Here is a 17,627-nt window from a genome sequence, read left to right as displayed (position 1 = left end):
GAATGGGAGAAGGTCATGTGGTCTGATGAGACAAAAATAGAGTTTTTTGGTCTAAACTCCACTCACCGTGTTTGGAGGAAGAAGAAGGATTAGTACAGGTCGGCTGACTCGATTTTCTTCTCATACAATCCCGCAGCGTCACAGTGCATTTCCTTGTTGAAGCCGAGCATCCATTGACTTCAATGGGGCTGCTTAGAACAGTTTTTTTCAGTGCTCCAAAAGTAGACGGTGATTGGATAGATGCTGCGATTATGTTCCGCCCACGGACGCTCAGTGTCTCTTGGGGTGAATGAGGAGTGGCTGGCCCGGACTCTGGGCTTCCGCGTGATGATTGGAGGATCTGACGATCTGTCAAACTGCATCTCCTTTTGACTGACAGCGGTCTGTACTATAAGAAGTCACTGAAGCTATTTCGCGCTCAGTCCCATCGCGGATTTCTCAAGTGTATTCGAAAGACAAACTGTTGCAATATTTCTTTATATTTGTTTGGCGAAATTGCTAGCCGATTTGCATCATACATTTCACACAATTATAGGCTACACCACAATCCTTGTTTCAGTTTTACAAAGTTGAATATATATTTTTTTAGATAGTTAATTCATTCATATACAGTAGTAGGCTAGGCTAGCATCGTACGCGGGTGAAACTGTGTACGATTTTAGCGAAGCCATTAATAAACAAAGTATAATTATATTTGTGTAAAAAAAAAAAAGGAAAGAATTAATTATGTTACAAAATTAAATGTTATTGTCTGGGGTCCAAAAGATCCCAAAGACCCTGAGTGTCACTACAAATGAAGACCTTCAGAGGGTTGTAATGTAGGCCGAAAATGAGCTTTTCCTCTTTGAAAAACCAGCAGCCGCCACTGGTGTCAACTTATATTTGCACCCCAGTTCAACAGGACGCTATGGATTACCAGTTAAGATTTCCAAAAGACACAGATTGCCTATAAAAAGAAATTTCTTGGAATATAAATTCATTTGACTTTGTTCAAATGATTGCCAAAAATTGTGGCATATTTTTGAACAAATATATATTTATTGATATAGATAGATAGATTCATATGATTTGACTATAAAATCAAGCTGATTAACAATGACATTTTTTCATTGTATTTTTCTTCTTATTTAACTATTCACTGTATATTCGCCGTCAAGCCTTCAACAATACACTATTTACAGTACAGTATGTACAGTATAGATACATAATACATACTGTAGTTATATTTTATTCGTTGGATCGACTCCTACTAATAAAATAACCTTGATTATTTCAAATTTGGTACAGTAGGTAATCTGTAAGCTGAACATGTCTTTGCAACGTTCTAAGATATCAGAAGGGAGAAGAATGTTCTTAAGTACAGGTGTGGGGCCATGAGGATCAATGAGAGATGAACGATAACACGAGAGAAATAGATCTGACTGGGGGATTGTTTCTCTCATCTGTCTTCTAATGCAACTCTCGGGTGTTTGATGTTAATCCGACCATATGCCCTCTTTTTCCTTTTGATCGAAGCCCAGGTGTCCTAAGGATGTGTAAGATTGGCTTAGCATGTCAAAAAGACACCATAATACCCCATAAGCAAACATTATTAAAATTGTTACTTATCAATGGAAAGCCATTATACTCCCAAAAGGTGCATTAGCCGGTGTAAAAACAATAGTCCAGGTGTTGTGTGTTTTAGCTGATAATTAAAGTGTCTTACCACTGTCATTTCTTATGTAAATAATACTGAATTATATTTTAGACCATTGGTTGTTTTGATTAGAGGACATAATATGGAAGAAAAACTAATTCTAGCCTTGTAGTAGCCTTTGAAGGCATTCAACATTGTAATGTAGTTGAATTCCAGTGTCACTGACTGATCCCTCCCAATGACCTGTGTGAGGAGGAGAGATCAGTCAATATATTATACTTCAACTGGCTATTTCAACAGAGATTGCCTCAATGCGCTGCCTTTGCTTGCTCAGACACTGCAATTAAACCTTTTTTTTTTTTCATCTGTGTGGAGCTGAGATACAAACATTTCTCAATCCCTAACAGAAAGAGATAAAATCCCACAAATGAACACTGAGGCACATCTTTGGTACTGTTAGGTATTGTTTGCTTTCCTAGATAAAAATAAAGCTTTCGCTCCAGTGATAACAACATTCAGCCCTCTGCAAAGCAAATATTTAGGTGGTGAGCCACAGTTAAAATTTTTAGTTCACACCTGAAATTGGGTTGTTGGCAGGTAGTGGGTTCCGACTGCTTTCCTGGGTCTGGCCTGGGCTAAACATAGCAAGTCAGGAACCCAATTAGGACCAACATTGTCTGGGGGAAAAACAGGACCAGAGGGATCAGAAGGTTAAGTAGCAGTTCAGCAAGAACCTGCAGAAGCATTCAACTTGTGTACATATTTATCCATTGTTATTGCTCCGTTCTGTACTCCCTAATTGCAGTTCTAAATCATTAATTGATTTTCTATTCCTTTTCCATCTCATCTCATCAAACTTGTCATGTTGCAGTCAGGGAAAAGGCCGTGGGGATGTGAAGAGAGGAAAACAAAACTCCAAACCATATACACTTGAATGGATTGAATAATTTTCAGGTGATATGTATTTGTATTCCTCTACGGTTCAATCCTTATGATCTTTTGAAAACTTCAGCCTGGCTCTTCTTTGCTTCTCTTTGCTTCCTTTTTTTTCTAGCTTTGCACAACTTCAGCCCTGCCCCTAGGAGCCTGTTTTGAACCGTCCTCCTCGTGCACTTCACCCTAGCTGCTGTTTGCCATTCTTTTTGGAGGTCACTTGATATCATCCTACAGTCGTTGTGTGACATTTGAATGAGTCAACGTAATCTCGGTCAGTGGACAGTCGTTTTCGCCCTCTGCCAGTCTGTAGCTTTGTTGTCCACAATGTCTGTCGCATGACCTTGTTCTTATGAACTGCCATCTTTTACATTTTTAGGATGGAAGCAACCTGATGCTCACTGTATCCCTCTGCCAGTAAAGCCAGAAATGAACCCTTCTTTTCCTCACTCAAAGCTTTTCTTTCAAACTCTTTTGTCATGCTGAATAGTTATTTCTTTATTAAAAGTGGTTTTATACTTTTCCTTGTTAAATTAGATTTGGTTCAGGTAATCACCTAATCAGTACCTCATAAAGTAAAATGAGGTGTGCCTGTGTTGGAATTTCACAGACACTGGAATGGATTGGCTGCCATTCATATAGAGATGCTGATTTTAGAAAAATTAGGAGTGGTCTCTTAATTTTTTCCAGAGCTGTTTATATACACTACCGTTCAAAAGTTTGAGGTTATTAAGTAATTTTCTTGTTTTTGATATACATTATTTTTAAATTCCATTAAAATAACATTAAATTGATCAGAAAGACAGTGTGTTAATGTTGCAAATGACATAGTTCTTTCTATATAGGCGTACAGAGGCCCACTATCAGCAACAATCAGTCTCGTGTTCCAATGGCACGTTGTGTTTGCTAATCCAAGTTTATAATTTTAAAAGGCTAATTGATCATTAGAAAACTATTTTGCAATTATGTAAGGATAATCTGACAGCATGAGAGACCCAGCAGCAATGTGGAAAAAGGCTTTGTGGTCAGATGAGAATAGGAGTGTTTTGGCCAATGCTCCAAGTGCTATTTGTGGTGGAAACATATCACTGCCATTGCATTAAGACACCACCTCTCCAATGAAGTATGGTGGTGGCGGCATCATGCTGTGGGGATGTTATTTATCAGCAAGGACTGGTCATGTTAGAATTTAAAGAATACTGGAAATACAGCCAGAGAAACTGATTTAATCAGAAAGAAAAAAAAATATTTCAGAAGGACAATAATCACAAGCACTAGGCCAAAGCAACATTGGTGTGGCATAAAACATTTAATGCTCTACAGTAGACCAGTGAAAGTCTTGATCTCAGTCCTATTGGGAACCTGTGGCACTATTGGAAATGTGTTGTCCAACCAACCTGAACAACCTAGCACAAATCTGCTAAGAATGGGCTAGAATCACTCAAACATTTGAAAAGCTGGTACATACCAAAGCCATTAGTGTAGTAAAAGTTGGCTTTACTAATTTTAATGTCTAGGGTATTAAAAACCTTAGGAGTCGCCGATCATGCTGTCGCTTTATCACATGACCGGTTTAAGAAGTCACGTTGAGCGCTGCTGTCCACTTGTGTCGAAAGTGCTGGGTTGAAACTCCATTCTAGTTTTGGTTTTATGTTGATAGACCAAGTAAAAACGTAGAGAGAATCATTTAAATTTGATATAAAAATCGTATTTACGCGTGCGTAAAAGAATGCAAGATGGGATGGGACAGTCGTTGCATTTATTTAAAAAAATAGAAAAATTAATAATCTCCAAATAGGATTTTGTGTTTTTTGGGTCCAGTATGTTGATACAGTATGTCCAAGTTAAAAACTAACTGTCAGGTCATATAGGCGATGTTGTGCCGAACAAAAAGATACCAAATATTGGTATTATTAAAAAAAAAAATTAGCATATAAAGGCAAAATCAAAAGTACTCAAAAACTGCCAAAATAGCACAAGGTCGTTATGTTGGCAAAACATTTTTTTATTTATATATTTTCTTACAAACATTCCCCAACATAAAACTTACCGAATCAATCACCGAAATGTAAATTTCTGAATTAGTAAAATTTGAGAATTGATCACTTTTTGCATACTTTGGTTTGACTACTTTTTGCAAGGCATTGTATAAACAATATACAGCCGAAAAGGAAAATTTTGAGTGAGGAACAAGTGTTCAATTTGCAATGTCTTCATTTTAACCCTTCTGTTCCTCACCCAAAATCTTCCCTTTTCACTTTTTTGGAAAGGAAAGAAAAAGGTGCAGTGGCCTCTTAATTTTTCCGGAGCTGTATACTGTATAATGCAGTATATAGACTCTTAGGGGGGTAAGAGGGAGAGAAAATAGATTGATGCATGCCGCAGGAGAAAAGAGAGCTTGGCTCCCTTCTGGACAACCACCCCACACATGCATGCTAATATACACCAACAGTATTGCATAACAGTCAAGGTGCCTCCATAATCTGCAGTTGTGTGCTAACAGCAATGAGTGCAGTGACAGTCCAGGGCTTCTTAGTATACTAATTATTATTTAGCCGGGAGTGGGAGGCGATGGAAGGAGCTTATTTTCAGTGATCTCTCTACCCATAAAACACAAACAATTTCCACCATCAGCTTTGTGACAGTGATGCCTGTGAAACCTAACCGTATGGAGGAGCTGGTTATAGGGAGGAGGTAGAGGATGATCCATATGGTCCCAGCGGGAGGCAGACAGGCAGCAAGGAGCACCCTGCATTAAGGTATGATGGGCATGATGGGGATTTATGAGATGTGGACAGACATCAGAGCAATTTTAGTAATCTCAGCACACATCCCTCCCGCGATAGACATATTCAATATTCAGCTGCACGTAGGAAGCTGGCTGCAATCTGGGGCAATCGATGGGCAACAGGCAGATTCAAACATTGTCACTCTCTGCTTGTGATTAAACTTTCGATTGAAATGTGGTCGACTCTGAAACTTCACTCTAGGTTGAAATGTGGTTGCCCTCCTCTGAAACATTACCCTGGCATGTAGAGAATATTTTATTATTTGTAGAGAAGAAAAGTATTTGATACTATAACCCTTACCATTGTAGATCAGCCTGTGGGTGTCCTTAATTAAAATCACCTCCTTCTTCCAGAGACTCTACTGAATATAGAGAATAAAGAATGTTTAGCTCCTTCTGGTCATTTTAAAGGGTACCAAAGCTGCAAAATTCTTAACAAAAAGCAATCAAGCATATCAGTAATTGTAGCTAATTAACATGACTGAAAACGATTATTTTTGCCACCAATGGCACCTTAGCGAGTACCATGAAAATTATTGAAAAAAACAACAACAGCAAATAACAAACATTTTTACAAATTTGTAACGAGCAGAAAAGGAAAGCATGTTTGTCCAAGTAGCTTTATTAACAACAGATAAACAGGACTGGGAGCCTACGCCTTCAAAGACGCCCATTGTTGTCATTTCTGCATGCTGGGAGCACAGAGCTTTACGTCATCACCTATACCACACCCATAATTCATGAAGGTGCACTGATCAATCAAATGTATTTATAAAGCCCTTTTTACATCAGCAGTTATCACAAAGTGCTTTTACTAAACACCCAGCCTGAAACCCCAAGGAGCAAACAACAACAGCGTTGAATTTCAGTGGCTAGGAAAAACTCCCTAAGAAGGCCAACATTTTGGAAGAAACCTAGAGAGGAACCAGGCTTAGAGGAGTGATCAGTCCTCTTCTGGCTGTGCCGGGTGAACATTTTAAGAGTATAAGTTGTAATAATTAATACATTAATGTGGGCTCTATAAATTAAGTCCAGACTCTATTAAAATATTAAACCTAGTCCAGGTCAGAAGCATGACCAGATGGACAGGCACAACCTGGGCGGGGGGGGGGGGGGGCAGAGTGGCAGCTGGAATCGTCAGGCATTGTCTTGATCTGCAACACAACCAGGAGGACTTTGGACAGGGACAGCAACGAGTCTTTCAAGCCTGGTACTCCGGAGGTGTGGGCCAAGACCTCATGTCCTCCTAAGTTTAAAGTATAACTCATCATGACCAGGCAGCAGTGCCAGGCTATGGCTTGTGGGCGTCTTGCAGCAAAACTAAACACATTAGAGAATCCCATATTCGAATGGAGTAACCTATTTGATTGTAGCTCATTTGGTCATGGCAATTTTCTGTGACAACACCACTGCAAGTGACAACTTTCGCAAGACTCAGCTGTCAGAGAACACGACATTACCAGATTCAATCACGCCTGCATGATGATGGACTCGTATGGATTTCAGTCCAAATAAATGATATACTTTTACAATTCTATTAATTGCATACGGTATGCATTATAGAAATTGGTGTTCTTTTTTAATCCAAATGTCTGCAAATTGCAACATAAACTCAGTGTTCATTAACTGTGTGACCTACAGCATGCAAACAGTTTTCTTCCTGGTGTTTCTTATTGAGCCCTGATGATGCTTCTTACTGATAAGAAACCAGGACACCCTGTAAATGATTCCCATCATTACAATTCAAGTAAGTGCTGACTAAACTGTCACTGTTGAACATAAATGATTGGTTTTGAGTTCCACTCATTGAGATGATGAAGAAACCGACTCCAACTCTTCTGTTGTCAGAAATATTCCTAGTTGGAGACCATTAGTTAGCGAAATAAATGTGTCAGTTTGCCCTTGAACAATCAACTGTAATTTACTTCCAGGGTTGTCAATAATTGCTCTACTAAAAGAGAGCTTTTTTAATGTATTTTTTACACCAACACACATGTAAACACACGTGTGTAGAACAGGATGAATAAGCACTCCATGTGACCTTTGACATTATCCATTCCAGGCCATACCTCTTATTGCATCCTACTGTTGTTTTCTAACCATCTTCCACCAACTTGTACCCCTTCCTCCCTGTCTGTAAGTTGCAGTATTATCTTATTTACCCAATTCCTCTTTCTGTTCAAAGTAGTCTGGCCCTTTATTCCGCATGGTTACTTTATAACACAAATGCTACCTACTATTACAGCGATGACAAGGAAGTCATGCAGTAAGGAATTGATGTTGCCTTTTACTGGCATTTTTGTACTTTGACAGATTAGTACGGAAAAAGAAGAACTTTTGCTGGAATAGCTGGATTCTACAGCATGCTACAGCTGTACCTGCACACCGGAGGCAGAACCTTAGATGGCTCAATCAGCTTTGTTCAACTATCACTACTTTACACAACATGAAAATCTAAATCCCAAATCAAATCGTACATAATACTGCCTTTAGTCTGGTTTGCATGAAATAATGTACCCAAGACTAATGTCCTTTATAGTTAGTAGTCTCAAATTCATTCAAGCAATTTCCATAAAGATGTCAGCTCTTCCCATAAAGATGTCAGCTCTTCCCTTGGCTCATTATGTAGTCTCATATCACAGTGCTTTTCAACACAACCAAATCAACCAACATCAGTATAATGAATGCAATTCATCAGCAATTAAATTCAATGTCACAAATCAAAGGATTAACTCTTTAACACCCATCATGAATGCTATAAAATGCAGGACGGCTCTGCATTTCCCATGTGCCAAGATGAGACGGTCCTTTGCTGCCATCTAATGTCCCTTTTACCACAGTATATTGAATCACATAGGCTGTTCAGTCATTTTCTAAAAATACTGTTTATTTCACAATTGAAAATAGCACACCACATTCTTTGTCAGAATAGGGGTACCTCATGAGGCTCTTTGCAATAGGGAAAATGTTTATGTACTGCCACATAACATTTGATCTCTGTGAAAATGCATGGCTTTCAAATCTAAGACATTCTGAATATTTTGTCCTGAACTTATCTTGCCTTTTGTAATGCCCTCCCTGCTCTGGGAGAGCCACCATTTGGTATGTTTGCACTGCAAACCTGATTTAGTGCACCATATTCTAATAATTAGCTGGTTAATAAACTGCATGGGCTAGATATAGGTGGGTTTGGAGTGAAAACATACAGCAAGTTAGCACCCCAGTATTAGTACTGGAGATCACTGCACTATTGAATTCAGGGAGTTGTGTCCTAAATTAAAACGCCTTACAATTTTTACTACTTCAATTTAAGTAACTTTTTAAAAGGGAATGTAACTTACTCAGAAAATATTTTTTTTTTTTAAGTTTAATGAAAATGTAAGTTTAATGTACAATTAAATTGCACCTAAGGCAAAAGATGAGGTCAACACAACAACAAATGAATGGATATTCCAGCAAAGGCCTCAATGGAGAACACCAATGGAGAATGGCAACAAAACAACAGAAAAATATAACAGGGGAACGTGCTATAAAAGGATCTGCCGCCTGGTTCAGTTAAGAGGTGTCCATTGTAGGTTCTGAAAAACAAGGAGAAACAGTCACTTCACCCATTTGACCACTCAAAGAATACCATCTATAAAGTGCACATAGATGTAGGTTACGTGTTATTTTAATACAACACAATGCCTTTACAAATCTACTCTGAGAAATTTACATATGTTCTACGAAAGTTGCTTTTAAAATGTTAATTCTAGAGGTGTTCCCGAATACTCTCAAAAACAAGTATCATTACGGATGAGTATATGATCATTATTAATTAAATATCATTATCTGGACATTTACTGAAAACCAGACAGACATTCTCAAATCTCACACACACAGGTACATTCTGTTCCCATGCCGCCCCTCAAATATTTATGTCTTCAGATTATTATAATTTTTTTTAAAACAAGAAACCAGGCAAGCCTCGTTCAGCCGGACCGCAATAAAAAGTATTGCCCACGTGAGATTCGAACCCAGGGCTCAAACATCAAAGTGTGTGTCGCTAACCACTAACTACTACACCTAACCACTACGTTCAACGGGTGTCAGTATAGCCTCGTGTCTACGAACAAATCCTCTTTTGCCACTGGCCATTTTAACAGCTAATTGGCAATTTGTGAATGATATTGATACAGTTAAACTGACTAACGTTTCTTACCAAGTTTACCTCCACCACAAATAGTGTCTATGAACTGTTAGCTTTTGCCACTGGCCGTTTGAACAGCTTATTAGTTAGTAATAGGCTTTACCAGTATCTACTAACTTACTAGAATAGTCAGGAGTTGAGCAATTGCTAGCGAGTCTGCCAAAGCAATTTCATGGCATAAGAATGTATTTTTTTTCTTTCATGGCATAACAACATACTTTTTACTTTCATTCATGAATGAGACTGATACAATAACTATCAATAAAGGGGACGATAACTAACTTTTTCATCAATGTGAAACGACGAGAGAATCGTGGAAATAAAAAAATAATGTTGTTGTTCACAATAGATTGAAACTTGATTCCTGCCCCAACTCATCATACATGCGCACACACACGGTCTGCTTCAATTCTGCACTCTCATGTTTAAACTTTTTTCCTATGCAAATACGCAAATCCATAGTTAGACATCTTATTTCCCCATAATATGGATTATTTTTCTTTTGTATGTGGTTTAGTGGGCGGTTGCATAGCTGAAAAATATTCTAGTTATAATTGAGCCATTGTGTGTGCTAATTAAGCAAATGCTCTAATTGGCCTTTTGAGTGGTCAGGATCAGTTTTAAACTAAATGTCTTGAGCCTTCCACATGAGGCACTGTCTTTAATCAGAACACCACGGCCTCACACATTTCACCAGTTGCAAAACACTATTGAGCATTGTGTTAAACTGACTAACGTTTCTTATTAAGCTTACCTCCACCACAAAGAGCGTCTATGAACTGTTAGCTTTTGTCACTGGCTGTTTGAACAGCTTATTAGACGGTCATAGGCTTACTGGTATCTACTAACTTCTTGGGAATAATCATAAGAATTGACCAATTGCTAGCGAGACTGAAGATTAACTTTTCCATGCCAGAAACAGTTGCAATATAACCGTATAGAGTTTTAGTTAAGGATCACTGTAACATAACTACTTTAGCCAATGTTGTAGCCAGCAGATGTGTTTGTAAACTGTTTTGTTTCAGGCTTACTATAATGTAGTCATCAGAGGTTTTAGCCAGCGAGGAAGAATTCATAATGTGTTTTGCTAACCACTACGCTGTTTAACAAGGGGTGGTCATTCAGTCAGTCACTCAGTTTTCACTCTCCGCTAACGCAGAATGAAAGTTTGCCTGTCTGCGTATGTCTCAGAGAACAAAATAGAGAGTGATAAATAGTGATTATCAGGTAAGTCAGAATACTCTTGATTCAGGGAGGGGAGATTATGCTTACGGGATTGGCATCTGTTTTAGATGCATGTTGGGATTTGGAAAACGGACTTGTCATCCATTTCCTTGGAATACAAAATGACTTCCCAAGTTAGACTTGCTATTGGTCTGAAATGTTAGAAAATGGGGCAAAGACAAAAATTTGACTCACGTGTTGTCTCGTTGAAGAGGAATGAATCCTGATACTCCTTCATATACTGTGATGATCTGGCCTCATCCAGGAAAAGGGAGTAGACCCTTTTAATGTCCTCAACCTGCACCTCTGTACCCTGAGAAACAGAATCTAGCTTAAAAACTGGTCATATAGGAATCAATCCTCAACTAAACAAGATCTGACACCTGCATGTTTTACCTCAGTTACACAAGAGAGGATGTATGAAGAAGAATGCACATAAAGAATGGAGTGGAGAAATATAGCCTAAATGGAAATGTGAATCAATTTAAGAATACATTTAAGAATCCAATTTTCAAAGGATTCTAGGCATGCTGGTGGAATTAGTTCCTTCTTGTGTCTGCCCGTTAGGTCTCCAGGTGTGTGCGTAGGAAAGAGGGAGCGCAGTACAGGTGAATTTTATCCTGCCCTTTATATGGTGATGCTTGTGATAATAAAATAAAGGAATAGGTTCACCTTGCCCTTTATACAGTGATGTTTTTGATAATACAATTAAAAAATATGCTCAGCCTACCCTTCATACAGTGATGCATGTGATGATAAAATAAGGAAATAGGCTCACCCTGTCCATAATACGGTGATGCTTGTGATGATAAAATAAGGAAATAGGCTCACCCTGTCCATAATACGGTGATGCTTGTGATGATAAAATAAGGAAATAGGCTCACCCTGTCCATAATACGGTGATGCTTGTGATGATAAAATAAAGGAATAGGCTCACCCTGTCCATAATACGGTGATGCTTGTGATGATAAAATAAGGAAATAGGCTCACCCTGTCCATAATACGATGATGCTTGTGATGATAAAATAAGGAAATAGGCTCACCCTGTCCATAATACGGTGATGCTTGTGATAATAAAATAAAGGAATAGGCTCACCTAGGCCCTTTATACGGTGATGTTTGTGATAATAAAATTAGGAAATATGCTCTCTCTGCCCATCATACGATAATGCTTGTGATAATAAAATAAAGAAATAGGCTCACCCTGCGCTTGCGACACACCAGGCCAGCGGTGCTGATGAGCTGGATGGCGTAACGAAGCGACGTCTCCTGGCCAATACGAGTCAGAACAGTGTGAGCCTCCTCACTTAGCTCTACGTCCTCTTCCTCACACCTTGATGGAAAGCACAGAAGCATTACTACTCAGAATCCCCGACGTGTTTCACGTTGTTAGTCCCACATGGGAATGACCCTGAATGAAGGCCACCCGATTACTCAAAACACACCTTTTTGTTTCAAACCACCATGCAACACATACATTTCACAAATGAAGGATGTGTACAAACAAACTTTATGAAAGTCAGCTTGTTTGCTAAAAGCCTGGGTGTGGCAAGTTTTTACAATGTTTTCCCCCAAAAGAATAGTGTTACTGTATTTAAAATTTTAAATACAAAGAACAGGCAAGAAATCTGTCTTTTACCGGATCTTAAGGATTTGCCGTGTCTCTTTCTCAGTGTAGGGCGAGGTGGCAATGATGAGGAGGCGGTCCAGCAGGTCGATTGGGATGCCATGGGGACTCTGGTAGTTGGTGCCTCGGATACTGACAGAACGGAGGAGGACAGAAAGATACACTGTTACACGAGGCCAAATCATTTTCTTATAAACCAATACTTTTAAAGGTATAATCTGTATATAAAAAAATGTAACCATGTTTGCAGCTACAGTTATTATATATTTTTAACATCATTAAACATTGTAGTATAAAGGCTTCTAGCATGGTTTTATGGTGCATGTAAAAAAATTCAAAGCATAAATTGTATTCCTAAAGAGTAAAGGGGTATTATCATCAAATCACACATTGCCCATGTAAACTACTGGCAAAAACTTTAAAGACATGTTGTCATTATGCAAGCTTTAAACACGTCAAGAATTCTGACGTGCCAGTGGTAAATAAATTTACTACTGGCAGCCGACCCAAAAATATCTGGCACACAAGACGCAGCATTGCAGGTTCAGAAATTACTTGGTGATTCCCCGGTTGGTGGCCATAATTAGAACAGGTGATAAGTCACTCTCCAGGGCCCGGTTCAGGAAGGAGAAGCACTCCATGTCCAGCATGTGCACCTCGTCAATGAACAGCACCTGGAATCACAAAACACAGAGAACTCAATACAGTATACAGGAGTTTTGAAGTTTACGTTAAACATTCACTCCAGTTTTCCAGACAGACAAAATCTAATCCATGACTACAAAGCACTTTTAACGGAGACTCTCTACCCACAATTTATTTAAGTCCATTACTGGGCTTTGGAAACCTACAGATGATTGCAGACTCACCCCAGGAATGATCTCAGCCTTGCCCTCTTCCCTCCACTCCGAAACCTTGGCGTTGATCTGTTCACGGACTTCGGCCTTGATCTCTCCGGTGTCCCCAGAGAACAGGGCCAGGAAACCCTGGGTACGACTGTTGATCACGTCGATCTCGTGTAGAGACACTGTGTGCACCACCTCCTTCCTTTTCTGTAGCTCCCCCTCTGGACACTGGACGAATTGCGTCTGGAGAAGTAAAGTAAAAGTGGAGTTTTGAGATGATTACAACATTCACCTGTGAAACATAGGTGAAAACTACAAGCAGTTGAGCTCAATACAATACAATGCAGGCAACACCCCATAAGCTCTGCAACCGAGTCCAGCAAAGGAGTCACAATGGTGTGCATTGCAATACATTTGAATGAATGGACATCCGCTGCAACGCATATGGCTTGACGCATTCTAGGTCCCCGGCCTTAGACCACTGCACCACTCGGGCCTGAGAAAAACTATTTTAAAAGCAAGTAGTGATTCAATTTCAGTTGTATTTGTAAATAATTGATGATAAGGAGTAGTGTCTAAAAAAAGAATTGAGTCTAAAACCAATGTTGTACCTGTGCACCCATGGCATCGTAATCCCTGGCTCTGGTAAAGGAACGGCCCAGCTTGCTGATCTTTCCTGTGGCTTTATCAATAGTGATCACATCTCTGGAAGAGAGAGCGAAGAGTTTAGGTTATTTATGTGAATGAATGGATTCAACAAAGCCATCATGCCACCGAGGGCAGGGACAAAGGTTGTTGGCCATAATTATTAGGCAACCAAAGAGGGGTCATCGGAAACCTGTCCAATAACCAATGTCGTTTTGTTATGTCCTGATGACTACAAATTTGGTCAATGGCGCTATGTGAACAATATTATAATGAACAGTATTAACTGACTTACCCAGCCTGAACACGTTCTTTACTGAGGCTCTCAATCATCTTGCTACCCAGGTCATAGATAGTCTCCATCTCAGTAGTCTTTAGGGTCAGCTTACCCACCTTGGCACCCTACGAGAATAACATTTAAGGTGGCAGACAGGCAAGTAAGGAGAAGAATTATTGACTAACAGATTTATTTAGCCATCACATTTACAGGTCACATTCTGACTTACAGTGGATATAAAATGTCTACACACGCCTGTACAGTGAATTGGGCATCTCCTCAAAGATATCAGTTTGTTTTTCAATTGAATTATTCACATTATAGGTCACATTAAATGTGGAAAACATTCTGACATGATTTGTCTCATTCTTTTACATCACAAGAACCCAGCATTTTAACAGGGGTGTGTAGATATTTATATCCACTGTATATGCTTGTCAGCTGAACCATGGCCCGAAAGTGAAATTTTCATAATTAAACTAATTAATATTTTAAAAACATAAATAGTCCAAGTGCATTTGATAGATTCAAAAAGCAGATTCAAAATATGGTCAATGTGTTCAGCAGCTTAATCAAAATGTTGGGGCAGCAAATTAAGTGCTACCAGCGTCTGAGTGGCACAGACATATTTCAAACAACAAAACCTATCAGCTTCCAAAATGACATTTCACTGTGATCTATAAAATGCTGTTTCTATTAAATGACATCCTGACAGAACCCTCTCTCTTCACCACTCTAATGGATTCACCAGTCACTCTAAAGGATTGATTGATTGTATTATCAGAAGACAATTACAAACTTAATCACAGACTGAAATTAAATTGACCTGTCGTTACATCTCTAATGCACCTCATGAGTATGACTCACACTACACAAACAGACGGCATAGATCGAAACAGGTCTGAGTAGCTACCCACCGTTCCAGTAGCCGGCCTGTCAATCTGAATCTCCACCACCTCTCCTTCAATGATCTCTGTCTCCTCTCTGCAGAGAAAAATGTGTGTAATGAATATCAAATCATTCATAAAAACAAAAAAACAGACAAAAACTAAATACCAATGTAGACTCATTTCGTGGTCAATGTTGACAATCATTGAGCATTCTTGAATTATTGCCCAAGTGAACTGAACACTAAACTCACTTGATCCTCACTCCGATGGCTTTCCTGAAAGCCTGGCTGAGGGCCTCTGTCTTGCTCATCTCCAGAGAGAAGATCTCACTGCCGGCCATGGCCGTAAAGGGGGTGTCAGGGCCAAGTGACTGGGCAATGCCTGGATAGGTAAGAATGGGATCACCGTTATCAAAAACAGACTCATATAAGCAACAAGAAAATCCACATTTCATGAAATCTATTTTGTTCATCCTTAAATGTCCACGTTATAACACCATATGTAAATGAAACACAAAAAAACACCTTTAGTGAATTTAAATAAGAAATTTAACCAGGAACTTTTGTATCAGCAATCAGGGCACAGCAATTACAGAGGAAGATAACATAGCAATGGTAGAAGTAAATTAGCATCCATCCTTACCCATGGCGATGGCAGTTTTTCCAGTTCCAGGTTGGCCTGCGATCAGGACAGCCCTGCCTGCAATGTGGCCATCTTTAATCATTTCAAGGATGAGACCAGCTGCACGACGGGACGCCAACTGACCAACCATGCCCTGGGACACCTGGCCCCATGAAGAAAAGAGAAAAGCAGGTCAGATCAGTTAGCTTAGATTGAAAAACACTTTGCCCATATTTTACAGGGTAACTTAACGTAGAACACATCATTTACAGCAACTTCAGGAGAAATTCAAGTTAAATAAGGGAAAGGAAAACATTTTTGTCAGCTCTGGGATTCAATGTAGTAACTGGATGCTCAAACCACTAGACTACAAGCAGCCTCTAAATATAGAAGAGTTTCAGTTTACCTGTCGAGGTTCCAATGCATCATCTAAACCAAGGCCACGTATGTGTGAATGTGCTCCTACAGCAATAATAGCAGGATTCAGATCAGGTCAGGAAAAAGTACAAGACATGAAGAGTGGGATTTTAACACTTGTTACAATACAGACTGCAGTCAGAAATGTCAAGAATAAGTATTCAATAACCAGAGTATTCAGAAAACAACTGCTTGGAGTAATACCCTTACCAATTCTCTCAATCCTCGTGATGTCACGGACTTCTGGAACCTTTGTAGTCGCCATCTGTTGAATTAGAATAACTCAGTGTGATGGTTGTAGAGGTCATTTGGGACACGTAGTAAAACTAACGCTGAGAGGTTTAAGTTATCGAGTCGGGTTTGGTTGTCATAGTGATACAACACAAGTTCAGGACAACCGACTGCCCTTCAATACGCTAGTTAGCATTTTGGCTAATTGACTAACTGACGTTATTTAGCTTTGATACGTTTCATGTCAAAAGCACAATGTACCTAAAGCTGGCATGGTGAATTGAACTTATACAATATTATCCGCGTAATGATATGTGAAATAATGAAATCACTTTTTCATTAGATTAGTAAGAAAGTACCGTGACGTTGGTGCACGCTATGAGTACTGTAGCCCGTTGTTGTTAACGTGTAGTTTAGCTAGCTAGTTTCATTCATACACAACTGTCTAGTATTAACAGCACAATATTGTTCTAAGCTTTATTGTGCTATTATCTGAGAAACCCGATTTGCATAATAAAAATATAATAATATAGTTTTCGGTCTCAAGAACATAATCAAAGCTAGAAATTATTTTTTACATGATGCCGACTCACCTGCGCTGCCATGTTTGCAAAAATGCGGCGCTTCTTCAGTGAGTGCGTAGGGCAAAATAATTCGATGTGCAACCTAGATTGATGGGAAAACGTTCCGCGTGTATAGCTAATCTAATAGAGGTGGGTTGTTTGGACAGGCCATGAAAGGACATTTACTCACGCAAACTCCATGACACTCACGTGACATAGTGATTTCTTCTGAAAGATTTGGAAAACCTGGGATAGTTAACTTTCTGTATGTTATTATTCTTTGTTTCATCCATGTTCACTTTCGGTGGGTCACTTCGATGCCACAATGGGGATGCGCATGCGTCCACCATACCCATGAATACAAACAAAATCAGGTCTGATAAGGCTCTGAAGACTGGATAAATGCTTTTTTGTTTGACAGAAATGAACGAGCCAGGACTGGGAGGTTTTTGTCAACCAGATACATGGTGCAAAATGGCATGCCACAAGGTAGTGTGATTAGCCCTCTTCTACTTTTAATTATGATTAATGATGTTTCCCAGGGTGGGCCAGGCATTTGAAATGTCGTTGTTTACAGATGACAGGGTGATAGGTTAGAGGGATAGAAATGTGTGGTTTGTTGTTCGGAAAGTGCAGGAAGCAATTGTAGTGGTAGAGAGGTGGGTGTTGTCCTTGGATTTTAGGTTCACTGTACCGTAGCTAAGATACATACTATGTTTTTTAGTAGGAGAAAGGTGGGGG

At 39.3% G+C, this 17,627-nt stretch overlaps 1 protein-coding gene across 1 annotated transcript; it reads right to left on the bottom strand.

Moving 5' to 3' along the window:
• Positions 1 to 8,223: 8,223 nt before the first annotated feature.
• Positions 8,224 to 16,979, bottom strand: ruvbl2 (RuvB-like AAA ATPase 2). The gene is made up of 14 exons (XM_010870387.5): positions 16,917 to 16,979; positions 16,303 to 16,357; positions 16,082 to 16,137; positions 15,697 to 15,838; positions 15,306 to 15,435; positions 15,082 to 15,148; positions 14,183 to 14,289; positions 13,854 to 13,947; positions 13,267 to 13,485; positions 12,953 to 13,071; positions 12,410 to 12,529; positions 11,974 to 12,103; positions 10,966 to 11,083; positions 8,224 to 8,935 (listed from the first exon to the last, which is right to left on the bottom strand). Exons 1-14 carry the CDS (start codon positions 16,926 to 16,928, stop codon positions 8,913 to 8,915), a joined length of 1,392 nt encoding a protein of 463 aa, XP_010868689.1. The 5' UTR covers positions 16,929 to 16,979; the 3' UTR covers positions 8,224 to 8,912.
• Positions 16,980 to 17,627: the final 648 nt, after the last annotated feature.

This window comes from Esox lucius, chromosome 7 (genome assembly GCF_011004845.1).
Source record: "Esox lucius isolate fEsoLuc1 chromosome 7, fEsoLuc1.pri, whole genome shotgun sequence".
Taxonomy (NCBI): domain Eukaryota; kingdom Metazoa; phylum Chordata; class Actinopteri; order Esociformes; family Esocidae; genus Esox; species Esox lucius.
The sequence above is the reverse complement of the archived record's forward strand: the minus strand, read 5'-3'. Positions and strand labels throughout refer to the sequence as shown.